This window comes from Mesoplodon densirostris, chromosome 2, assembly GCF_025265405.1.
Source record: "Mesoplodon densirostris isolate mMesDen1 chromosome 2, mMesDen1 primary haplotype, whole genome shotgun sequence".
NCBI lineage: Eukaryota > Metazoa > Chordata > Mammalia > Artiodactyla > Ziphiidae > Mesoplodon > Mesoplodon densirostris.
The window spans coordinates 156,031,660-156,057,710 of NC_082662.1; the positions used below are offsets into that span (position 1 = coordinate 156,031,660).

The following is a 26,051-nucleotide window of genomic DNA, read 5'->3' on the forward strand; positions in this document are numbered from 1 at the left end:
TGAACTGGATGGAAACAAAATTACATTTTTATTTTCACCAACTTCTACCTGAAACTTAGCATTTCCTTCAGTTATGATAGTAGGCAGCAAACCACAGTATTAGCATTACCTGTGACTTTCTCAACAGAAGAAATCAATACATTTTTCATATCATATTAGCATTGTTGCAGACACTGCAGAGTATCATTTATATTTCTGGTCCGAAATTATGGTAGTTACTAGATCACTCTAAATCTTGTTATTTAATGTGTAAATAACGAAGCACAAGTTACCCTATCACAAATTAGCTTTTTGTAATTTTAGGTTAAAAAATATGTACTTCAATATTATTAGTTTTGTTTATAAGTCTACGTATTTTAATTTATGTATTTAAAAACATTATTTTGAGAAAGGATTCAGAAACTTCTCTAGAAACTTCACTTGCACAAAAAAAGGTTAAGAGTCCTTTTCCAAACCTAGGGTGTTCTTTCCCACTGTATCTTCCTGCAGGATTGCTATTCACCCTTTAAGACTTTGTTGAAACTATCACTCTAGCCCTAACTTCTAGACACCCTCTTCTTCCCCTCCACATTCCCACAGGCCCTCTGTATATGTCTGGCTCCCCCATTAGATAAAGCTCCTTGAAGGCAGGAAGGTGTCATTCATTTTTGTATATTCAACACCTAGTTCAGAGCCTGCCACACAGAGTGAAACAAAATTTTGTTCAATAAATAAATGAATGAATATAGAAGAATACAAGCAGATCAAATATTTTAGTCTCAAAATCTGGGTTTGAATCCTGGCTAACAATTAGTAGCTTTGTGAATTTGGGAAAGTCATTTAACTCTTTTAAACCTCTTTCTCAGGTCTGAAATGTGGATAAATCTCCCCTACTTATTGCACGCTTGTCAAGAGGATTAAATAAGGTAACTGTGTGAAAGTGCTTTGTCAAGTTGCAAGGGCTATACAAAATTTAGTTATCATTATACCAAGTTATCCAGTAATACATTTTAAAAATTGTGCTAAGGTCAGTCCATTATTTAAAACCCATCTCCAGCCAATCCCTCTACCTGCCTGCTATGGACTGAATGTTCATGACCCCCCTAGAATTCACAGGGTGAAGCCCCAATATGGTGGTATTTGGAGGTGGGATTTTGGGGAGGAGTCCTCATGATGGGATTAGTGCCTTTATAAGAAGAGACATGATAGAGATGATTCCTCTTTCATTCTTTCTCTGCAATGTGAGGATACAGAAAGAAGACTGCTGCCTGTGAATCACAAAGAGGGCTTTCACCAGAACCCAACCATGGTGGCAACCTGATCTTGGACTTCCAGTATCCAGAACTGTGAAAAATAAATCCCTATTGTTTAAGCCACACAGTCCATGATATCTTGTTATAGCAGCCACACTAAGACACTGCCCTATGCTATAGAGTGTATCCAGGAGCTTTTCTCTAAATGTACCAGTCCTTTGTACTTTCAGGTCTTTGTGCCCTCACTTCCATTATACTTCCTGTTATTTTGCCCAATGCCCTTCCCTCTTGGCAGCCTGGGTAGCGTCTATGGATTCTTCAATACTCAGCCCAAGTGTTAATAACCTCCTCTACAAACCTTTTTCTGGCCTCTCCCTTCCCCTGCACCTTGCACAATATATGAGAGTTAACCTTCTCTGAGTCTCTAGACAGCAGGCCTATTCTTCTCATCCATCAGGAATGCATGTTTGCCTAAGCATAAAATTGGACAAGCAGAAGTGATTAGAAAATATATGAAATGAATCAGTGACACTGTATGCTTCTGGTTATTTGTAAGAACAGCAGAGCCCTAGCCTGATAAGTTTAAATTCTGAATGATGAATCTGTCAAAAGTGCTTTAAATATTCAGTTTCACCTCATTATAAATGTAAATCCATTCACTCTAGCAAAGCAAGTTGAAGTTCATCTTGCAATGTCTATTTCAACAGTCATATCAACGCAGAGTACTGTGTCATTGAAAATGGCACCCTGAGGAGGCTCAGACAAGAGACCACAGCACCTCTGAATTCCTCCCATTCTCACTATGTCTGCAAGGAGAACAGGAGTGAGAATTCTAGCCCAGACCCCTTATCTCAGAGTGTGACAATGGAGAACAGAGGCCAGAGGGATGGCAGTCAGTTCCACACACAAAGAGTTACATAGGCTAACCTTTGCAGAGTAGGAGGAGGCAGTGGTGATCTTCCAGGCCCAAGGGCAACTCTACAAGGGAATTTCTGACCCTCTTATAGAGTTGCCTTAAGGTTTGCTCAATTCTCAGGAGACAGGAAACAGTTCCCAAGAAAGCACAGGAGTATGATAAAAACCACCAAGGCAATGATACACAGACAGTAACTGATTTAGACCAAATTTCGAGTTTGAGATTTAGTTTAAGATCAAGCAGAAGGAAATAAAGTTATCCCCTAATTACACTGTCGTAAATGATCTCACTTCCTACTTCAGAGACACACAAAGCGTGCATTAGGGAAAACTTTCAATTTCCTGCCATCCACCTTTAGATCTATTTCCCCCAGTACTCTGAGAACAAGTTGCCTGATTTGCTTTTGTAGTCCCTTGAGTTCTTCAGTTCCTAAAAGTCATGAGCCAGCTTGCTCAATGATGCCCCATTTAATTTATTAACTATTCCCTTACCTAAACGTCCTCTATAACCTCCTTACCTACAGTTAGGAAGGTGCTCAAGAGCTGTTCCGTGGCAACAGGCTTGATCTCTGTCCGCAGATTAACAAATCTGCCAACCACCAAGGGGGCTCGGCGGAAACCCAGAATCCTGGTTTGGAAGGTTGAACAGAAGAGAAAAATCTTTGGGGATATATTTTAAACAGTAGTTTTTTCTTTTTTTTGGCTGTATTGTGCAGCTTGAGGGATATTAGTTCCCCAACCAGGGATCGAACCGGGCCCCTGGCAGTGAGAGCGCAGAGTCTTAACCACTAACCACAGGACTGCCGGGGAATTCCCTAAACAGTAGTCTTAAAAATCATGGTTAATCATATTAGGTGTGTAAAGGTATTGCTGATTGCTGGTAAGGTACATATTACATTATATTTTACAGGTTTACATTACATTTACGTTACATTTTAGAGGTACATATATTTATGAATTTAATATCAAGATGTAAATAATTTATGTAAGACAAATCTAGCAAAATGTGAGCAACTGTTAAACCTAGGGAGTGGGTATATGGGTTCACTATACTACTCTTTCTACGTCTGTTAGAAATTTTTCATAATAAAATTTTAAAATTTAACAAAGCATTAAAAAAAATTGGGCCTAAACCCATACAGGGCTTCAAACCTTTACATAAAACATTGACAGAAAACTAGACAGATTAATTTAAAATGATAAACTCACAGGACAACTTATATATAGATACATTTGAGGATACTTCTAATGGTCTAAGAGTGCAACCTTATCGTTGAGCACCATCATTTTTTTTAAAAAAGGAAATTTTCTGGCTAAAAAATACACACTCGCTGAAGAAAAGTTGGAGGGGCAGGATTTCGAACACACAGAAAATTTATGGGAGAAAATTAAAATCATCCATAATTCCACAACCGAGAAGTAACTACTGCCATTTCGGCCTAAGACCATTTTTTCCTTCACATGTATATATAAACACATACTCACTCTTGTGTGTATATACACAATTGAGATTATGTTATATGCACTTCTGTCTCCTGCTTTTCACTCATCATTGTATCATGAGCCTTTTCTCATGTTATTAGAAAAGCCTTTAAAAATGACTGTGCACATGGGCATATGTATATGTATAACTGATTCACTTTGTTATAAAGCAGAAACTAACACACCATTGTAAAGCAATTATACTCCAATAAAGATGTTAAAAAAAAATGACTGTGCAATAAATAATCCATTGTTCAGGGCTGCTGACTGACTCTGTCCTAAACTTATTTTTAGAAAAGCCACAAAAGCAAGGAGATCAATAGATGTCAAAATAACATAAAAAATGAGAGAACTTCCTGAAGCCAGAGGAGGTGGTTAAATCCTAATGTAATGGAGAAATAGCAACCCAGAGCAGAAAAGTATAAGGTGGGAAAGAAAGTGGGGAAGTATTTTTTCTCCCCATTGACTGTTGTCAGACCTTCAAAGAACAGCAGCCACTTAGTGCTGGGAAGCCATGTCCAGTGGCACCTGGGCTTGGATGGGGCAGTTAACAAAAGGGGTAGGGGGACTGGCCACAGAATATCTTTCAGACTCTGAGGGAGGGAAGGGCTTTAAAATACAAGACCCCCAAAGCACAGGTGATAAATTGAAACATTATAGAGACTTCCCTGGCAGTCCACTCGTTAATACTCAGTGCTTCCACTGCAAGGGGCACAGGTCAGATCCCTGGTCAGGGAACTAGGATCCTGCATGCTGTGTGGCGAGGCCACAAAAATAAATAAATAAATAGAAATGTGATTACATTTAATTAACATCAAAAGTAATTTCCATACAAAGACCACTTCACTCTAAGTTAACAAACAGGTGTTGTGCTGTGCAAAGGAGGTACTAATCTCTACCCATAATTGGGGGAATATAAAATAACAATGAGATACCACTTTACATATATTAGATTAACTAAAATTAGTATGTTGGATAATATAAAATATTGGTATGGATATGGGAAAAAGATCTTCATGAACTGCTGGTGTCCATCAACAGAGAAACAGGAAGGGGTCTAGGGATGAAGAAAATAAGGAAACAAACGAGGTCTTGGAAAGACTGATACTAATGTGCAATTAAGTGATGAGTAGGATTTATCCAACTCTTTCCCACTAGGCCTTAGAAGAGGCAGTGAAAATTCATGGTATTGTGAACAAACATTTATTTAATTCTTCCCTTTCATTAGATGTTTAGATTGCTTCCATATTTTCACTACTGAAAATACTACCAGCTAAGATCTTGGTGTATGTATCTTTGAATTTCTGATTCTCTAGGGTACTTCCTAGAACAATCTGGGATGTTTGCATAAAAAGGTAGTTACTCATTCAAAGGGTATGAACATTAAGGTTTTTGATACATAATGCCGGAGTTCTTAAAACAATGACTGAACCAATTAACAATGACAGAAGCAGTATACGAACATTAATGTATTCCTGCCAATAAAGTATTATCTGTTTTCTAATCTTTGCCATTTTCAGTAGGAGAAAATAGTATCCCATTGTTTCAATTGGATTTTTTTTTGGCCACGCTGCACGGCTTGTGGGATCTTAGTTCCCTGACCAGGGATTGAATCCTGGCCCACAGCAGTTAAAGTGCAGAGTCCTAACCATTGGACCACAAGGGAATTCCTTGGATTTTATTTTATTACTAGTGAAGATGAACTCCCTCTGTCATATTTATTAGCAATCAGTAATTTCTATTCAACCAACTGTGTTCTTAGACCATTTTCTACTAGCGTTTTAGAGCATGTATAAGATTTTCTAAAGATTTATATATTAAGGCTATTAATGCTTAGATTATATTAGATTCAAGTATTTTCCTAAGTTTGCTTTTAAATTTTGTTTGATGTTTCTTGACATGAGTTAATTTTTTTTTAATTTAGTTGAATCTATTTTTTTCTTTGTGATTTTTAAATTATGGCTTTTATGCTTAGAAAATCCTTCCTAATCCAGAAAAAAGACAAAAATTCACCTTTATTTTCTTCTGGTTTCCTTATAGATTCATTTTTTTTTTTTTTTCTTTTTGCGGTATGCGGGCCTCTCACTGTTGTGGCCTCTCCCGTTGCGGAGCACAGGCTCCGGATGCGCAGGCCCAGCGGCCATGGCTCACGGGCCCAGCCGCTCCGCGGCATATGGGATCCTCCCAGACCGGGGCACGAACCCGTATCCCCTGCATCGGCAGGCGGACTCTTAACCACTGCGCCACCAGGGAGGCCCTATAGATTCATTTTTAAAATATTGTGAATAATTTCTTTTAAAGTCTACCAATATGCCCTGATTAAAGAGCTGATCAGAGGAGCAACTGGGATACTAGACAATTCAGTTACAAGGATCCTGATTAGTAACTTGCTAAAAAAGTATTAATTTTCCTAATAAACTTATACATTTAGAATTCACATCTATTTTCCCTGTTAGAATTATCCTCGTTATTGAAGCTGTGCATATTTTGTATGAAGGACAATAAAATTCACATATATGTCATGCTATATGTTTCTAGCATATGAGGATAAGTGAGTATTATTTAAAACAAAATCAAAACAAAACAAAAATCAGGACTGCCAGGCCCAATTAGTGACCAGTTCAATTTAGGGACTTGAATTCAAACTCTGGTTTTCTTCCTGCCATTTTATTTACCAAGAACATCTTCACTCATGCCAATGAGAGAGGGCATAACAGAATGAAATGACCTAAAAAAGCCTGGAGTTAAGACATTTACTTTGGTACTCCTAGTACCACCCAAATAATGAGGAACTCATACAAATTTAATGGAATTAATCAGTTATCTAAAGTAGGTAACAAGCTAAAGTTATTAGATTTCATTTTTTTATTACATTCCTTTGAAAGGCATCCACAAGTCCTAAGATATTTCTAAAAGGAAACAAAATGAATGTAACCCACTGTGATTACACATACCTGTCCAAATGAAAGGCTGCTACCTCTGCATTGTGTCTATCATAACCAGCATAAGGTTCCCCTTCTACCACATAGTCTCGGTTATACCTGCAGAGTGAATGGGAAGCACAGATGTAGACATGAATTACATCAGTACCAGAGGCGACAGCACAAGAGGCAGAATAGAAATTTACAAGCCTAATTTTGCTCTAGAAAACTTCTTTGTCAATCCTGAGAACAGTCATGGATTAGCATAGATCACTGGTTGATGTGGTGAAGATGAAGTGGAGAAGAAAACTAGAATTATACATCTACCTCTGCAATCATTCTATGAATAAAACACAGATGTTATTTTTATCCCTCTAAAAGACTTTCAATGTAGCTTAAGTAAAACTATAAGGTACTTTTCTGGAAGGTGAGGACCATCTTTGTATCTTCAGCACAGTGTTAAGCCTATAGTTCATGCTTAATAAATGTCTACTGAAATGTTTATTAGACTAAGCTGAAGTAAAAGGAAAATATGGCAAGGCTTACCAGAATGGCTATGGCAAGGCTTATTAGAGAAGTTTAAATTTCTTGGGGAAAAAAATGGTCTGGATATGCCTCTGTTCTTGTTAACAAGGAGGCAAAGGTACATTTGCCTTCCCTGTTAATGGGAAGAACTAGACACAATTCACCTATGACCTCTACTGTTCACTTGCATTTCCTCAATCAAAAGGAGATCTATCAGGCTTTACAAGACAGAAATAAGTTGAGAATGACGTGAAGAGGAGCCACTCCACTAAGGACACTTGGATCTCCAATGCTGAAAAGGCCATGGGGAAGTGGGAAACGGTACTATACAAGGCAGTGACCTTCATCATAAATGACCACAGAATAAAAGTAAAACCATGTCCACCAAACACATTTTCAAATCAAAGTGATGAAACATTTATGTTAGAAGACAGACACGCAAAACCACCTGGTTGGACACCAGTTTCTTCCTAGCATGGTCAATATACTCAAACATGGGCTTCCCTGGTGGCGCAGTGGTTGAGAGTCCGCCTGCCGATGCAGGGGACACGGGTTCGTGCCCCGGTCCGGGAAGATCCCACATGCCGCGGAGCGGCTGGGCCCGTGAGCCATGGCCGCTGAGCCTGCGCGTCTGGAGCCTGTGCTCCTCAATGGGAGAGGCCACAACAGTGAGAGGCCTGCGTACCGCAAAAAAAAAAAAAAAGAAAAAAAGAAAAAAAGAAAAAAAATATATATATACTCAAACATATTTTTTTGTTTCTAGTGTCAAAGCATCATTTAGGCTGCCAAGGATTACACCTGTTACCTCCAAATTAAAAGTCTCAATTTTTACACAGGACTGCAGCAAAAGCTGACACTATTCAAGCACTTCTCTCTCCACTACAGCTGCAGGCTGTCCATAAAGCTGGGCGACAGTCCTTGAATACCTTATTTCTCAGGACTCCAGAGGAGCCACAGGAAGATCTGTGGTGATGTGCAGTCCACTCCTTTCAGTGAAACATTAGAGAACTTTCCAGTACATGGAAAGGCTGCTTGGAGTGAAATGTAAAACCCTAGAAAAATCCAGGAACTTTGGGAGTAGGCTGGAGAAACAGGGAGGGAAGGAAAAGGGAAAGGAAGAAGAATCAAAATGAAAGAACTGCATTGGAGTCCAAAGGTGTGAATCCTTAGTTCATGCTTTGGTTATGAGAAATACGGAAAGTCAGAACTCTGGATCTCATTTTCCCCAGCTGTAAAATGAGTAGTTGGACTAGTTGACCTCCAAGGTCCCTTTCAGCACTTCCTAAGGTCAGTCACTGACTTCTACCCACCCCCAGGCCCTTGCCGTCTTGTTCCTTTCCCACCATAACTGCAGTTTTTGCCTGTGAAAATCAATTTACTTCCAGAAAGGATACAGCTATTGGGTTGGCCAAAAGGTTCGTTCAGTTAGTGAACACGCTGTTCAATAAAGATCTTCATGAAAGTGAAAAATGTCTTTTTTTACTTAAAGCCCCATTAACTTTTTGGCCAACCCAATATACTGAAAAAAATCACTTTTATAATAATGTAGTAAGGAAAAATGTGCAAATAAAGGCATCACTGTATTCCTATATATTTCATGTACTATACAAATCTTCCATCTCTGGCAGGAGGACATGGACAACCAGGCTCCAGAAATGCTGAACCACAAGTGGCTGTTAAAGAAACGTGCACGTCTCGACTTAGCAGAAAGGTCTTAGATCCTCCTCTCAACAGAGCAATCCATCTTAAGTCACTGACAGAGCAGCAAAATTCATACAGTAACTGCCAATAAATCACTCCTATCCTTCTGGTGAAGGACATCAGAATGTGACCAAGAACATTAATTTGCACTTACACTAGGACTAAATAGCCTCAGAGGCCCGCAGGGTCAGAATAGCAATTTGCTGGGTGTTTGGGGGCTGGAGTCAATTTCTACAAGCACTTAAATATGCACCCACTTTCCCCACCCCGGGAGAGTGCTGGGTGTAATCAGCCCAGGTCACTGTGTGCAGTGACTAGAGCGCTATCACCTACTGCAGGGGCTCGACAGCTTGCGGGAGGAGGGGCAGGAGCATCTCTGGAGCTGGGCGTAGACAAGGGCTCTTCAGAAGGTGATGGGGGAGGAAGGGGCCGCACTGACAAGAATAAAGAGCTGGGTGTAGGGAGGAGGACCAGGCTGTGAGGGGCTGGCCACTAGGCTGTGCAGGCTGGGTTTTGTCTGGTGAGCAATGGGAATCCCTGGATGTTTTAAAGTTGGGGAGCACAGTGATTATATGGGTATTTGGGAGAAGAATGAAAGTGGATTTCAGGATGGTCTGGAAGAGGAAAGTAATGGGAAGGCTGCAGTGGTTGTAAGAGATATGAGATGAAGCAACAGTGACTAAGGTTAGCTTATGCATTTATCTGCTGCCACGTCCACTAGTCACCAGTCTGGCCTCTTCCTCCCTCCAGTTATGCTTTGTCTGAATACCCCAGTCCTATCTGCAAAGCACCTGGACTAATACTAATGTTGCGCACCATCAGTAATATCTGCCTTCTAACACTTCCTGCTGCCCCATCTCACCTTCGATTCTTAGTGTACAGAGAGTGGGTGTGGAGAGGGTATCCTTTTATTTAAACACAAAATGCCTGCAACTCATCTCTTTTTACATGAATTTAATTTTTGTTTTTAGTCTGTCTTCTTTCTATCACCCTGCTTATGCTGCGATCTCTCAGGCTACAAATCAAGAGGTCAAAGATCATATTTCAAAAGGAAAGTAGCAAATTTTTGATGATGGGTGATCCATGTCATCTCTCTTACAGGAAGGAAAACAAATTTAAGAGAATCACACGTGTGTGGCAGAACACAAGCTGCTCACACTCTGACAGCTCCCTTAGTTACTGCAGGGTGATCTTGTCAAGTTGTTCTTTCTCAAGTTATTCTTTCTAAGTCTCAGTTTCTTACGCTGGAAATAAGAACTGCAACTGCCCACAGTTGTGACAAAGGTTAAAAGCATCAACAGATACAAAAATACTTAGTGTAATGCCCGGCAAATGGTGTGCATGCAACAGAAATTAGATCCAAGTCCCACACAACTATGCTTTTTCCTCATTACCTGCCAATCAGACTTTCTTTCTCCAAAAGTCTACTGCATTTTAAACCTTTCCTAATTTCCACATCTTCCACACACCATGCTTCCCAGTTCCAGGCAAATGCAGATTCCTTCCATTTCTGGAATTCCAATAATATTAGCTCTCTGCTTGCCTATTATCTACTGATATTTGGATCATGAAGGGAGCTAAGCCAACTACTCTGGTCACAGTTGATTTCTGCACCCCTTCACTCCATATTTCTTCTCCCACTCCAGCAAGAGACCCAAAGTGATGTGTTATAATTTTCTCAAACGCTCTACTGAGGAATGAAAAAAATGTTTAGTACACAGAAAATTTTAGACATTACAAATGTTGAGAAAATCCACTAGTAACTAATTCCTGTCAAAAGAATATAAATCACCATGATGTTAACCTATTTCAAGTCCATATACAAACAGAAAACTTAAAAAAAATTAATTATACTGTAGAATGGCCACATGAATTATCTCTGTAGATCCTTAAAAAAGTCCAAAGGGATCACTGTCTAACAACATATGATCTAGCCCTCTCTAGTTCAAATTTGGACTGAGGCAACTAAAATGGCCCAGTTCTCTGCTTAAAACAGGTAAAAGAAACAACAATGAGATATCACTACACACATATTAGAATGACCAAAATCCAAAACACTGACAACACCAAATGCTGTTGAGGATGTGGAATAACAAGAACTCTCATTTGTTACTGATGGGAATGTAAAATGGTACAGCGACTTTGGAAGACAGACTGGCAGTTTCCTACAAAATTAAACATACTCTTACCATATGATCCAGCAATTGTGCTCCTTGGTATTTACCCAAATGAACTAAGAACTTACATCTACACAAATCCTGCACATGAATATTTATAGCAGCTTTATTCATAACTGCCAAAACTTGGAGGCAACCAAGATAACCTTGATTGGGTGAATGGATAAACAAACTGTGGTACAGCTATACAATGGAATATTATTTAGCAAAAAAAAAAAAAAAAAAAAAGCTATCAAGCCACAAAAAGACATGGAGGAACCTTAAGACACAGAGAGAAGCCAATCTGAAAAGGTTACAAAAGGTATGATTCCAACTATATGGCATTCTGGAAAAGGCAAAACCATGGAGACAGTAAAAAGATTAGGGGTTGCCAGGGGTTCAGGGGGAGGAAGGGAAGGATGAATAGATAGAACACAGGGGACGCTGAGGCCAGGGAAGCTATTCTGTATGATACTGTAATGGTGAATACTTATTATAAGTTTATTGAAACTCTCACAGAATGTACAGCACAAAGAGTGAACTTAACGTAAATTATGGACTTTAGTTAATAAATTAATATTGGCTCATCAACTGTAACAAATGTACTAATTTGATGGAAGACGTTAGTAATTGGAGAGACTGGGGAAGAGAGGGGAGGGGGTATATAGGAACTTTCTGTACTCTCCCCTTGATTTTTCTGTAAACCTAAAATTGCTTAAAAAATAAAATAAAGCCTATTAATTAAAACAAAACCAAAGCTCAAGTGAAAGAATCACAGCTTTAGTGCTAAAAAGGACTTAAGTCACCCACCCAAAACCTACTCCAACTCTGGGTAACTCCTACTCCACAGCATCCCTGACATGTGGTTGCCCAGTCTTTAATTGTACACTTACGGTGACAAGTTGCTTATTTCCTAACCAATTCATTTTGTATCTCTAACATCTGGCACATAGTAGATACTTGACAAATTTCAGAATCAAGGATAGCTCTAACTGTAAAATGTGCAATCTAATATTGAACCAAAACATATTCTTATAAATTTCCCTTACTCAAAGAATCATGGAACATTAAGAGCTAGAAGAGACTTCAGAGATCTTCTGGTCTCTCCTTCCCATTTTACTGAAGAGAATACCAAGAGAAGGAGATAAGCACTCGTATAAATCCCAAGTTACAACTAAACAGCACAGATAACTTCAAGATGAAGACTTACCGCTTAGGTTTGAAGACAACTTTCTGTCCTCCTTCAAGTATCAGTAAGGCTTTCAGTTGTGTCCCTTTATAACCTACATCAGCTTTAATGATTTTCTTGGTGGCCATGGCATGCATGATTGCCCCCAGCTCTGGTGTCTCTTCAGGGTACACTTCCCGGGGAACCACCCACTGGGCTGCAATCTCCCAGGGAGACTGCAAGGTGTGGTCCAGCTTGGACACCAGCTCTACCCGCAAGCCAGCCATCATTCGGTGAAAGGCCCTCTGGTCCTCCCGGTTGGCAGCTGATGTATCTAAGTTGTCAATCAGGAAAACTTTGGTGAAGATAAAGATGACAAGGAGAATTGCTAACAGCACGACTCGCTGCTTTAGCTTCATGTTGACCTCTTTTCCTTCTCCCCTGACTACTCTCTCTCACTTATCAAGGAGAGCAGGTGGTGATTGTCAGCAAGGAGATTCCATGATTATACACACTGGTCCATTTCTTCACTGAGGTGCCTCCCACAATTCCTGCAAGCCCAAGTATAAAGCACAATTCAATCAGAAATTCTGTCCTTCCACCCCTGAATCTTTTACAAGCCTCAAATATATTACTCACCATTTTAGCCTTGCTAATCCTATGCCCGAGAAGACCCAATAATTTAAAATGAACTGGTCCAAGGAAGGACCTAATAGTTAAGAACCGGGTACAATGAAAATTTTAAAGCAAATACTACCATTTTAATAGGGTGCAGAGCCATCTAGGAGCCATTTGGATGGCTACCAATTCCTAGAAATCAAAACAATAGGAAAAAGCACAAAAAAGTAAAACATTAAGATATGCATAACTCCTTAACTTTCATTTTTACCTTTCAAAATCCATAAAGGACTTTTGAATATCCAAAACCACCAGTATTTGGTAACTTTTCAGTTATATCCTCCAAATATAAGCCTTATGACACGTTATAAGACAGGAACTCCTAAAAATGCCAAAGAGGGTACAGAGGAGAGTGATAACTCCCTCTCCAAATTCAAATACCTAGCAATCATGGACATGTCACATCTGCTATTCATGTATTTAAATACAACGAACACCCAGATATGTACCTCTACTTAATCAGTCTTCTACTAATTATTTTTCAAAATTAAAAACCCTGTAAAATATGGATAATCAAATCTGGATAAATTAAGTAAAGGAAAAACACATCCCTATACCATCTGGCTATTAGTAGAACGTGACCAGAAAACTAATGAAACCTGGTACTAGAACAACACTATGAAATCTGGACTGGTCAGGCACATAACAAAGATACTGATGCTACAGACATAAAGAAGTGCTGCTTCCGGTGCGGGGCACACCACCCTCTGGTCAATTCTGAAGCTAAAAGATTCCAAATACAAGATTTTTGCAAGGGTGTCAAGAACATACAATTCAGCCTCATTTGCATGCTGACAGGTTGCTTTCCACTCCACAGGGCCATTTAAAAACATGCACAAGCTCACTTTGCTACATGCCTACAGGCAGCACGCACTGGGCTAACACAAAGATGACAAGAAGATAACAGGGTGTTGCTTCACTCTCCAATTCATTTAACAACTCAAACCATTAATTGAAGAAATAAAACCAATACAAAAGATAGGACAAACGATTCAGGCTGAGACACTCCCACCCAAACTGGAGACTGCTCCCCTAATAACAGCTGGAAACACATCCAAAAACAGTCTACTAGAGCAACAGTGTGTTCTAAGGGCAGCACCTTGCTCAGAGCTTGCTGACATGCAGTTTATTCGTGGTGATTAATCTCTCTTCCTATTCATTTTCATAAAGATGGGAAAGCGAGAGTCACATTCAAATTCTAATTATCTCCAGCCACCTGTTTTGTTGTATCATCATCTCCCAGAGAGTACATAACACTATTAGCTGAAACACAGGCAACTCAAGTACATCCAAAATGTAACTGTGATGGTATCAAGTTTGGTGTGAAACTCAGTAAAACAGTTCCCTGTGATTACTGATAACAGCAATGCTAGTAGAGCAGATTTCAGAGGTTTTTGCTAGTTCCAACATGACCTAAACCACACAACTTCTTCAATTATTTGTTCAGCAGTACACATCTCTGGCTGCAGTGGTAAAAGGTAACATGGAAATCTCCCTGTGTCAGGAATCATTTCCTCAGCACCTCCAGCTGCAACGACCTCCTGCTGAGGTACAATTCTGGCACAAAGGGGTCAGATGAACAGCCTTTCACTTCCTACAAAACCCTCCTCAGGACCAAAGACTGGTTAACCCGTGAACTTCTAATGCTGCTGCTCATTTCCTTTAGAAGAAGAAAGTCCTCCCTTATGCTATATAAACAAATTATATCTAAACATTTATCACAAAGGTTAGGGAGAGTGAGGGCTCTTTGTTTTTTTTTTTTTTTTTTAAATCACCAATGCAACAGGAAGTTCTAGTAGCTCCAAAATTCAAACAAAACAAACTGAGTCTGTATGCTTTTCAATTCTGAAACCTCATTACCTTCTGATGGGCCTCAGAAGAGCACATGCATCAGTTCAGGGCTGCAGATAATTCATCCACTCAACTAGGACAGAAATTTCTATTGTGAGCTGAAGAGTTCAACTGTTACCTCACTTCACTGTTTACCTCTGCAGATTAGTAGCGAGGGCAGGTTTAACGAAGGGGCTGAACAAGCTTTCTTGTTTGGGATTAGTCACCACACCCTGGTAGAAAAAGTAAGATTGCAATTTGACAACTGCCCGTCATGCCCACAGCCATCGACTTCATTTAGTGCTCAGCACCTTCTACTGGATCCCTGAAAGAACTGCCTCTGGGCCTCCAGGTCCTCCAATCCAGACTAGATAATGCAGCAAAATCATATTTCTAATCACACACCATTTCTGAGTTCTATAAATCCCTTAGCAAGGCATTAAGGCCCTACCCTAAATGACTTCGGCCAATCTACATTGCTAGGCATCACTCTCATTCTCTTCACTCATCACTTGTCAGCTTCCACCACAAACGTGGTCCCCTAAGTCACTCCTCACTGGAACTCTCTCAAAATTCCTCTAGCTCTTATCTTTTCTTCCCAACTTCTCCTGTTTAAAGCCTACTTAAGCTTTCAAAGGCCATCTCCAAAGCCATTTCTGGTCTCTCCTCACACTCTATAGTAACTAACCTCTCTCATCTTTAGACCAGTACTTAACTACATTCTGCCTCATCCAGTGTCTTCTTGTAGGTCGTTCTCAATCCCCCTCTCAGAATCTTGGCTCCTTAGTGATGGTAACTACCTTTGCACTCCCTGCAGTACGTAGCATAGTAAGGGTAGATGCATTATTCACCTAAACTGAACAAACTACTGCAAATGAGGCTATGCAAGTATCTTAGGACTCTGCTGTTAATTTCCTCCGTATTCGGTATCAAATGAGTGTGTATTAACTGGCACCTTAATGCTGGCTGTCCTCAACTAGCTCTCCTGTGTTTGGGAATCTACTTCTCTACCAACACTCTACTCAATTTAGTTGGTGGTTTCAGAGTACAGTCTCTTTTTCTGAGTACTGACAGTTCAGAAAGAGGTTTTCCTTTAGCTGGAAACCTGCTACTCCTTCAGCCTACAGGGCAAGCACAATGATATTCAAGAAATCGACAAGGTAGAGGTTTTAGCGGAATTTTTACAAAAAGTCTATGAGTTTGCAAGACTCCTATTCCAGAAAAATGTATCAGATGCATGATACAGAATAATTCCATCCTCTAATAATGGTAGACTCTTTCACTCTTTACAATGACCCCCTTCTCTCCTGTATGCTTGAGAGGGGAGGGTACCCAAGACAGTTTCCATGCTGTATTATCTTCTTTTCTTACTTGAGACAACATCATACTATGTACACTCTGCAAACTGGGTTTCTAAGAGGATCCCCCCTTTCAGATACTAAGAAAATGAAAGCAAGATCACTGGGTATATCCCAAGTTATTCATGAAAACTTCTCTTGCATTCCCAGGAGCCTGCCTGCTACATTTCATGCCCTCACCTCCTGTATAAATGCATCCAACAGTGTAACACTGTCCAGTTATATTATGGTCATTTATTTTAACGTTTCGGTTATGTGAAACAGAGCCTACCTCAAAGAACAGTCTCAAGGTAATAACATAACTCAAAAAATGTTAAATATAAAAAGGCAAGTGTGTAAGTCTTCACACTAAAAGCTGGTATAAATTCCCAGACTGGAGTTCTGGAAGGTAGAAACTTATTAAGGAATTTTCGTACTGAACCCTGGTTTCACTCTCAGCTCCATCAGTGAAATGAGGCTTGATATGGAAGCTAATATTTCATTCCTCTCTCACTCTCCCTCCCTCCCTCTCTCCCTCTCTCTCTCTCTCTCTCACACACACACACACACACACACTATCTTACACATTTGATAAGTGTTTCATAAGGATAAACTTATGACTAAAAATTGTTTTGCAAGAAACAGGTTCACATAGAAAAAAGTGAAGTCTTAGTATAAAGACTAGAATCCTCTGTTCAAGAATCTGGCTGATGTCTGGAGGAACACATACAGAACTACACATCAGTGCAAAGATCTGTTAGTCATCAGCTGATAAAATTCAATATATGTGGCTGCTGTGGAACATGCAAAGACCTCACCCCAACACTTATTATCTTATCAAGGGCTCCCACAAGCCACCAGTGAGGTTCCAAGCCTTATCAGTAGCAGTGCCACGTTGAGTCGCCCTCTGATCAAGTGACAACCTCACGTTACTTCTCCGAAGGTCACGGAGAAGAAATCCCAACTTCTGCTCATAGCAACTAAAGTAAAGCCTTCAGTAATACTCCTTATTGAGTAAAGAAAAAAAAGCGGTCAGCGGTCAAATCAAGTTCTTACCACATGAAGGGAATGTAACATGCTTTGTGAGTGTCAAATACTGGAAGAAAACATTCCGTATGAACATTTCATGCAGAGGGCTATTAACAAAGGAGATGGTGAAGGGGGTTGGATTTATTATATAACTAGTAAAACATCTTATCATGTTTACTCACACAATCTCCTCACCCTTGATCTTGAGTAGAAATTACAAGGCCACTTTTCCAAACTTCTTTGGTCACTGTTGGTCTCAGCAAACCTCTGAAGGTTTGGTTAGTATAAAAGGTAAGACCTGAATTTAATTAAGAGTTTTTGGTTGACTGTCTACAAAGACAGACACCAACAATTCCTCCCATCAGGAGGTGGAATCTATTTTTCCTTCCCCTGAATCTGGCCTAGCTTTGTAACTTGCTTTGATCAACAGAATGCTGTGGAAGTGGCTGTGTGTTAGGTGTCTTAAAAGACCTAGCAGGGCCTCCCTGGTGGCGCAGTGGTTGAGAGTCCGCCTGCCGATGCAGGGGATACGGGTTCGTGCCCCGGTCTGGGAGGATCCCATATGCCGCGGAGCGGCTGGGCCCGTGAGCCATGGCCGCTGGGCCTGCGCATCCGGAGCCTGTGCTCCGCAAGGGGAGAGGTCACAGCAGTGAGAGGCCCGCATACCGCAAAAAGAAAAAAAAAAAAAAAAAAAAAAAAAAGACCTAGCAGCTTCCATTTGGGGCCAAGCTACTATGTAAAGCAGCTCAGGCTAGACTACTGAATGATGGGAGACCTGGCCAGCCCCTAGTTATTCTGGCCACTCCAGCTAAGTGCCAGACACAGAAGTGAAGCCATTAAGGGCATTCCAGTTCCAATTGAGGCCCCAGCTAAATACAGCCACCCATCTGACTCCAGCCTATATCATTTGGGCAGAAGAACCAGTCAGCTGGGCACAGTTGATCTATATAGTCATGAGAAACAACAAATCGTTTAGTCTTAAGCCACTACATTTGGGGGTAATTTGTAAAACCCAGCATTCTCACATCTATTCTGTCCACATCAACTATTTGGGAGACATTAAATTAACCATTAATACAAATAAAGATTGGATTAATAAATAATTAAGGTCTCTTAAAGGTAACACAAGAAAAAACCAGAATCTCAAACGGATCATTTACTAAAGTCCCTTTACATACTTTAGAGCAATCAAGGCTAACCTTACACACTCAGAGACTCATACAACTATACACACCCAGTTTATAAAGCCTAACCTTTAAACTTCAGCCAAAATTACAACCCTTTAGTACAACAACAACAAAAATTTAAAACACACATACTTTCACCTTGGGGTAAGTCTGATACACTGCCCTTTTGTTAATTGGTGGTGGCATTAGAGCACTGTGCTACATTCTTACCAGCTACCCCCTAGAAATAAATGCAGTCTCTCCTGATGGTTAGTGACAATTACAATAAGTAAAATAAAGAGCATTCAGAAATCTCTCCACTTATCATTGTGTTTCCAGCTAGGAAGTCAAAACCTCTCATACCAAATGGCATCCAGTTTTTATTACATGAATAAACCCCTATTATCCTCAGAAAACCAGTACTCCTGCTGCCACCACTGCCCACAACAGCATAATACTGTTCTTTTTCACGTTCAATTGGGAATCTTCAACTAAGACAAAATCTAACAACAAGTAATATCATAAATCAGTACCTACATAGTTTTCCTTTCCCTGCTAATGCTCCACTTAAGAAACAGCTTAATTCATCTTCTTTCTAAATATAAACTCTTCTGTAGCAGAGGGGTTAAGAATATGTGCTCTGGATTCAGAATGCCTGGGTCTGAATGCCTGCTAACCTCTCTGGGCCTCAGTTTCCTCATATGGAAAAGGAAATAAGAACACTACTACCTGACTCACAGAATTGTTAAAAATGAATGTCATTACCATGTGTACTGTGCTAAAATTAGTGCTTGGACAACCTATAGTAATTCTCGTTGGTCATTATTACCGTATCAAAAACCCAAAGATGACTTCCTGAGGAGAAAGAATGACAAAGAAAATAACGCTCATTGGTTATGTTGTCTTCTGGGTTACACAGTCAGGGGCTGGATACCTATGTTGCATTACCAAGAGTTCTAGTAATCTTATATTCCTGAACTAAATCCTTTCCTAAATTTGAGGAGTAGCTAAGGCTGGAAGCAAGTAGGTTTCTTCAGAGAGGGTACCAAGTGAAGCAGAAGACTGGGAGGTTATGTCACTAATCTGACCAACCTGTTTCTCTTCTCTACAAAGTTCAATTCTACCACATTCAATGTAAGTGAAACAGATGGGGAGCATGAACTTTTTCTATTTCACAAAAACAGCCGAATAGAATGCCCTTCACAATATTCTTCAGTTTGGAAAATTAAATCTGTGCTTTAAAGATGACAGCTTTGCAGGTCCTAAAGCTTTTAAGATAAGCTCTGAAGTAACCTAAGTTACAGGTACAGAAAATCAAATCTCCATATAGTCTGAATTGGTTCAAGTGTTATATATTCCTCACAGTTTTCACTTCCACTTAAATATTTATTCACATATGTAAACTTTTTTTTTCGGGAAATCCTCTAACAGCTCCCTGTGAAGGAAGGAACGAAAATGATCACCAGGCATTAATGAAGCAAAAAGTAGCCTTTCTTCCTGGTGTGAGAGTAAAACTGTAACAGGCTATGGAGTATTTGTTCCCTCTTTGAAAAAAAATCAATTCCTGCAACCTATCCCATTTAAACCTTGATTTACGGCAACCTTCTAATGCTCTTCCTTGAAAAATGAAAAGAAAAAACCTTCAGCTCATACTGCTAGTGAGATTTGTTCTAAAAAACCAACACATGCAGTGTTCATTGATCTAGGAAACTCTAAGGAAATGCCTAAGCATCTGCATTCTCTTTCAAATGCACCAGGTATAATGAACTTTCCTAAGTTCCAGGTATTTCACTGCTCAATTATCGGTATCTAACAACCATTTAAGGCTATATAGAATATAATTATTATATAGCATAGAAATATGGAATTTCAAATCATATAACGTTTACTTCAGATTTTCATGTTTTCCATCTTTATTGTTCAGTTCACTACAGTTCTTGAAAAGGTATGTCAGCTTTATTCAACAGTGACACCTCACACTTTTAACTTTATGTTCTAGGGTATGTCAAGCTGACAGGCCACAGATCACTTTAGAAATAGGAACCCCAAGCAGGTCTGTGCTGAGTTATGGCTGAGTGGCTCCAGGCACGATCCCTTGTTATATATGAATATAAATGCACATACACACATACATACACACATATATTTTTTGGCATGCCTGTCTCCTCTACCCTATTTTAAGTTCCTCAAGGACAGGGGATATATTTTACTCGCTTTGTAGTTCCAAGTAACCTAGCACAGTGCAGGGCACATAAGAGGTACTGGATAAAATGCTTATTGAATAAAAGGAGTGAAGAGCAAGGGAGAGAGACCTTTATGGTTATAAGAATTTCTTCAGCTCTTTGGTTTAAAGATGGCTTTTTTTTAACAGACATAGGGAAACTAAGTCATGTAATGAATTCAGATATACAGTACAGTAAGAATGTTGAAATGTCAAATATATATACCAACTTTATATACTCAATTTTAAATTGCTGCCTTCTGTATACCTTACTTCCATCTTTCAAGGCAACTGCTATTGCCAAGCTGGTGTCTGGTGTTGGTTGGGACTGGGAGTAAAGATGATCTGGAAATGCTAAAAGGAAGATTGGAGATGGTCCAACATTGCCCAAGAATGATACAAGACCAGGCTGGAACCAAATTTTCAAGTATTATTGGCAATGCTTTCTGAAACGAGAACCAACACTGGTATTTCCATATCATTTTCTTTTTTTCTACAGAAAGAACTACAGGGACATAAATGCACCTATACAGAGTGCAAATTCACTATCTAAACCAAGGATAAGAAACAAGAAATGAACAAAAGGTCTTTGGGCAGCCAAAATAATGGTCACAAAGTTCATCCACTAATACAGAAGAGGCAGGCAGACCCTCACTAAGCCTATTTAGCTGTTTTGCATTCAGTTTCAGGAAGCAGTGTTATCTGCGTTGCTACTCCACAGAAGACCAGAAGCTGCAAAAATTTTTAAAAAGGCAGCAGGGATGCTAACAACAGCAAAAGTACAGCTTTTTCACCTCTGAAAGAAGAGACAGATTGACTTCTGAAAGCAAATTCAAGAATTCAAAAAGCAGAGGGGACAAACAACTTACATATTTCAATCACCTCAAAGCCCTACAGGATTACTGTCTGTAACCATAACCTCAAGTCTATAAAGGTTACACTATATTGCTTAAAAAGCAAACAAAACATATAATACATTGTAAAAAATTCTTCACAAAAATATAGCTAAAATAAGAATTTTTGCACCCAATATCTTATTCCCACACTGCTATATAGATAAATCAGAAAGTTAGCATTTAAGAACATGGAATGATCAACTTCACTGCCTCATCCTGTACTTGGTTGTGTTTCACATTCATAATTTCATATTCCTTGATCTCCTTTTAAAATGTACTCAAATTAACACCTTCCCCTCCTTTGGGTAGTTACCGTGCCAGAAAGTAGTCTGCTAAACACACACCAAAGCTCAATATCTTTCTTCATCAGCCTTCGTTTCTTATCTTATACTGGGATGACAGATGCAACCCCCCAAACTCACCAGGTCCAGAGCTAGGCCTTCCCTCTTCTGATTTTGGATACGAATGACAAAAATCACAAGTGAGAGTTTTGCATTACATTCTCTCCTAAATGGCTCTAGCAGTCATGCTGACATTATAAGTCGGTCAAAAGCTAGTTTCAGTTGCAAAGTAAGGTCTTCTGTTCTGTACCCCAGGTCTGTGCCAATGAATTCATTACTCCCTGAGTGTTACAGAGGCAGCTCAAGGAAGGAAAAGAGGGAGAGATTTACAGGTGTGGAATGCGGAGCACTTCGGGGAGGGATAACTCCCCTCTCCCACCCCCCAATATGAAGGACCAGAAGATGGACAGTCAGGGTCAATGATACTGACATGGCCAATACCAAGAGCTCTAGTTCTTCTATTAGTGCAAAAACATTGTCTACCAATCCAACTGCTCAGTGAGCCTAGCTAGAGAAAGGTGCAGGAGCAGGTCTGTGAAGCTGCACCCAGGCTGCAGGTGGCTAGAACACCACCCAATCACAAAATTAGATCTCAAGGCAGCTCCAGCAAGTAACACCCTTTACAGATACCCATCTCAACAGAACTATTTTCAACAGGAATCAGAAACACACTTTCTTGGCTTTTTTTTTTTTCTTGTAAAGAGGAGCTAAACAATTTATTATCTGCACTAGAATATTTCCTCCTCCCGCATACCGTTTTCCATTCATTCATTCAACCACCAAACATTTACTGCACACCTACTATGCACTATGCACTGTTAGGTGCAAAAAGAAAAGTACATCAATCATCATCACTACTACACCAAACTGTAGTGCCTCATTGTAACTGTGCTTCTCACCCCACCACTGCCTGGCCCTTAGTCCCAGAGTGGCCTGACATCACCTTCAGAAGACAGTCTCCTTTTTACTGTTTCCAACTATGGCCACAGAATACAAAGAGCAGCCTCCTGTTTCTATTATGAGGTTGTAGCAGTCACCGAGAGACACCACTGTGGTTGCTATTTTAAAAAGTTGTCAATTCAAGAGCTGAAGTATCTGGCTTCAGGGTTTATACCATTAAAATGATGGTCACACAAAGTGTAGGAAGCTGAAGTCTGCCCTGCAAGTAGAGGAAACAGAAAATTTCATTTAGAAATTCAACATTCAGAAAAAACAAAAAGCAGAGGCTTTAACGCTGTGTGAAAGAACTGGAGTCTACAAATGGAAGTCAACAGAATGGACTAAAAGTCAAGGAATTATCAACTCAACAAAGAAATTCTATGACATAAAGGATTAGATGATAGAAACAGGGATCTGTTTGTTCCCTATTCAAAGGACCCAGGGTGTGTGTTTTCCAATTTTCATTCTTTAACTAAATCATGGCTATTTTCCTACTAGCTCCAGAGAAACAAACAGAACAAATCAATCTCACATTTTTACCAGTCACACTGAAGAAAAGCTATGAGCTCCAAGATTTCCTGATCATCTTTTACCACCATTCATTTCTATCATTGCACTTTAATGTAAGTGAGGCTGACTCTGAATTGCTTGCTTGTGCCTCTTAATTCTCTTTTGACAAGCACTTTCAAAGGTGGAAGGCCCTCCTGTTGATTGATTCCACTGAACAGTTCTAGGGGCCAAAGTCCAACATCTCCACAAACTTCAAAAGTTATTAATTTAACACAAAACAATTTTAAACCTACCTTAGACTGGCTCTAAGTCTAGGCAAATAACTTAGCATCTTTAACATCTGTATCTCAGTTTCTCAAGGACATGTCTTGATGATAAATAACAATATCTGTGGAAGAGCTCTAAGGCTTAGCTCAAAGGTCCTGCATAAATTCCAGGACTGCAATACATAGAGCACACTGAGGTCTCTAACCCAATTTAAAATAATCAACCCCATGGGACTTCCCTGGTGGTCTAGTGGTTAAGACTGCACTCCCAATGCAGGGGACCCGGGTTCGAACCCTGGTCAGAGAACTAGATCAACTAAAAAGATCTCGCATGCCGCAACTAAGACCTGGCACAGCCAGATAAATAAATAATAAAAAATAAAATAATCAACCCCAATGAAATTTATGCATTAATTTACAACAAAAGGATAGGAATAGTTAGTAAACAGTAATCATAGTTATTGTTTTACATCAAGTCCTGCAATTTGAAAGCTAAAAGACCCACATTCCTGTTCCTTCTTTTCAAGGTGAGAAATCAAACCTCTGAAGAGAAACTAGCTCAGTGGGGATGATACTGATACTTGGTCCTAAACTCAAGTCACTGTACCCAGCATCCCCCGTTTTCCCAAATTATAAACTCCTCACCCTTCCAACTGACGATATGGCCATTTAAAGGACTAATAATTCCCTAACAACCAATCACGTCTTGTCCCCTCCACTTTCACTCCAACATCCTCCTACCCCTTCTCTTCCTACCGGGAGACTTGCAGGTAACAGAAGCTTGATTAGAATGAAACTCTTATCACACCCCACAATCAAGGACGCAACTTGACAACTGCTCACGCTCATCATTAGTGGCAACGTTTCGGTTCGCTTTTAATTGCGGGACCACAGCACCCGGAAATGAAATCTCAAGCGCAACCCACTTGGGACAACCGTATCACTTCCTTAAGTTGTGCTCGACTGCGAGCGCGGGGAGCACGACCCCGAGGAGACCGCGGACCCCTAGGCACGGTTACCCTGCCTCCTGCCTCGGGCCTGGAAGTCACTCGCGCTTCTCGGCCACGAGGTGGGCCCGCGGGCGCGCGATACCCCCACCCCCCACCCCGGGCCGCCGCAACGGGCACTCGGCGGGACACGAGGGCGGCACCAGGGCCAGTCGCCTCTGGGGACCGCGTCCGGGCGCGAGGGTGGGTCACTGGACGGATCCCAGGCGGCTCAAGGCGCCCCCAGGTAAGGCCCGCGCCTCAGGCGGGCCGAGGAGGCGACGGCCTCGGCCGCGTCCCTCCAGCCACGACGGCCGGTAGGAGCCCTCCCGGGGTCAGCGAGGCGGGGCGCGCGGCCCGGGCCGGTCTCTGAAGCAGCCGCCGCTCGTGGACCGCTCTGGGCACTGGTGCCCGGCCCCTCAGGGAGGCGCCCCGCCCCCAGACGGCCCCAGCCCGGCGCGCGCCACGCACCGCGCCCCTCCCGCGGGTGGGCCTGCACTTTCCCGCCCGCCCTCGCGCCCCCAAGCCGCTCACCTGCGACGCCCTAAGCTCGCTCCATGGCCGCCCGCACGGTGCGGTGCGGCGCGGCCCCGGCCGCCCCGGCCGCCCCCGCCACCTCCGGGAAGGGGCAGCCCCACGCAGCGCTCACCGCCCCCAGCCGCTGCTACTGCGGCTCCCGCCCACCCCCGGCCCGGCCATTCCCTGGCCACCTCACCCCGCGGTCCCACACCCACCCCCCCGCCTCCGCGGCTCGCGACTGTTGGTACCTTCCTAGCGTAACGCCTTCCCCGCGGCCAATCCAAGGGCTTCTTCCGCGAGGCCACACCCCCGCCCCCCGGTGGGCGGGCCTACCGGACCTGATCCGGACCGCCCGCCTTAACCTTTTGCGTCCCGGGCCGGTCCGCTTAACTCTCTTGACGCCGGCTCACGCCTCTCCTGCTTCTCCCTGCCGCCCCGCCCCGCTTACGTAAATGGACCTCTAACTTCTCTCTAGCCTTAGCTTTTTCTTTCCTGGTTTTCGTGAGCAGCTAGGCAGCCAGTCAGCGGGACTGGAAGTAGGGGTCCCTTAGGTCAAGTTCTGTTTGTGAGAAGCAATTTCCGTCCTCCTTTTGCCCTTTTCATTTGTCTCGGCTTCTGCTTCTGCCTATATAAGTGAATCCCCTTGCCCCAAAGAGGCCAGCCTTACCATAGTGAGCGCTCTTACTTCGGGCCAGAGCAAAGCTCCCTGCTACATTTTGTAGCATTTAATAAAAGTGTGACTAATTTATTGTAATAGTTTCTTAACGTCTGTCTTTTTTGCAATGGACTGTAAGGCGCATGAGGACAGGGCAGTCGTGTCTGGGTCTCCAATGCCTGACACTCAGTAGACTCCCTATAAATTGTCTTGTTTTGTTTTGGCCTCGCCGCGGGGCTTGTGCAATCTTAGTTCCCTGAGGAGGAATCCAACCGTGCCCACGACAGTGAAAGCACCCTTAACCACTGGACCCCCAGGGAGTTCCCTCCTTATAAATAGTTTGAATTAAAGATTCTTCCTTCTCTTAAACTGTCTCCTTTCCACTGACTCCCTACGGTGCATCCGCTGTATAACGCATCCATTCATTTATTCATCATATACTAAGCTTGGACTTAGTGTGCCTGTCCCTGAAATATTATAATGCACACTGATCCATGCGATAAGATGTGTGACGGGAGAGACCCGGCTGACACTTTTTCAGGCTCCATAGTTCATTTAAGCAAAGGAAAGAACTCCTT

The 26,051-nt window shown here is 41.4% G+C and overlaps 1 protein-coding gene across 6 annotated transcripts in view; it reads right to left on the reverse strand.

The window, feature by feature from the left end:
- Nucleotides 1-24,940, reverse strand: part of FAM20B (FAM20B glycosaminoglycan xylosylkinase) — a 42,348-nt gene extending 17,408 nt beyond the window's left edge. For 3 of the 6 annotated variants that reach the window (XR_009531217.1, XM_060091203.1, XM_060091199.1), the window contains exons 1-4: nucleotides 24,834-24,940; nucleotides 12,143-12,651; nucleotides 6,584-6,670; nucleotides 2,666-2,775 (exon numbers count right to left, since the gene is read on the reverse strand). Coding sequence is in view for 5 of the 6 variants with exons in the window: in XM_060091203.1 (XP_059947186.1) it covers nucleotides 2,666-2,775; nucleotides 6,584-6,670; nucleotides 12,143-12,519 (574 nt within the window). In the remaining variant the exon portion in view is untranslated. Of the gene's footprint in view, nucleotides 1-2,665; nucleotides 2,776-6,583; nucleotides 6,671-12,142; nucleotides 12,652-14,638; nucleotides 14,682-22,541; nucleotides 22,625-22,712; nucleotides 22,758-24,833 lie in introns of those variants that run through there. The other 3 variants (XM_060091200.1, XM_060091201.1, XM_060091202.1) reach the window with 3 other exon arrangements.
- Nucleotides 24,941-26,051: the final 1,111 nt, after the last annotated feature.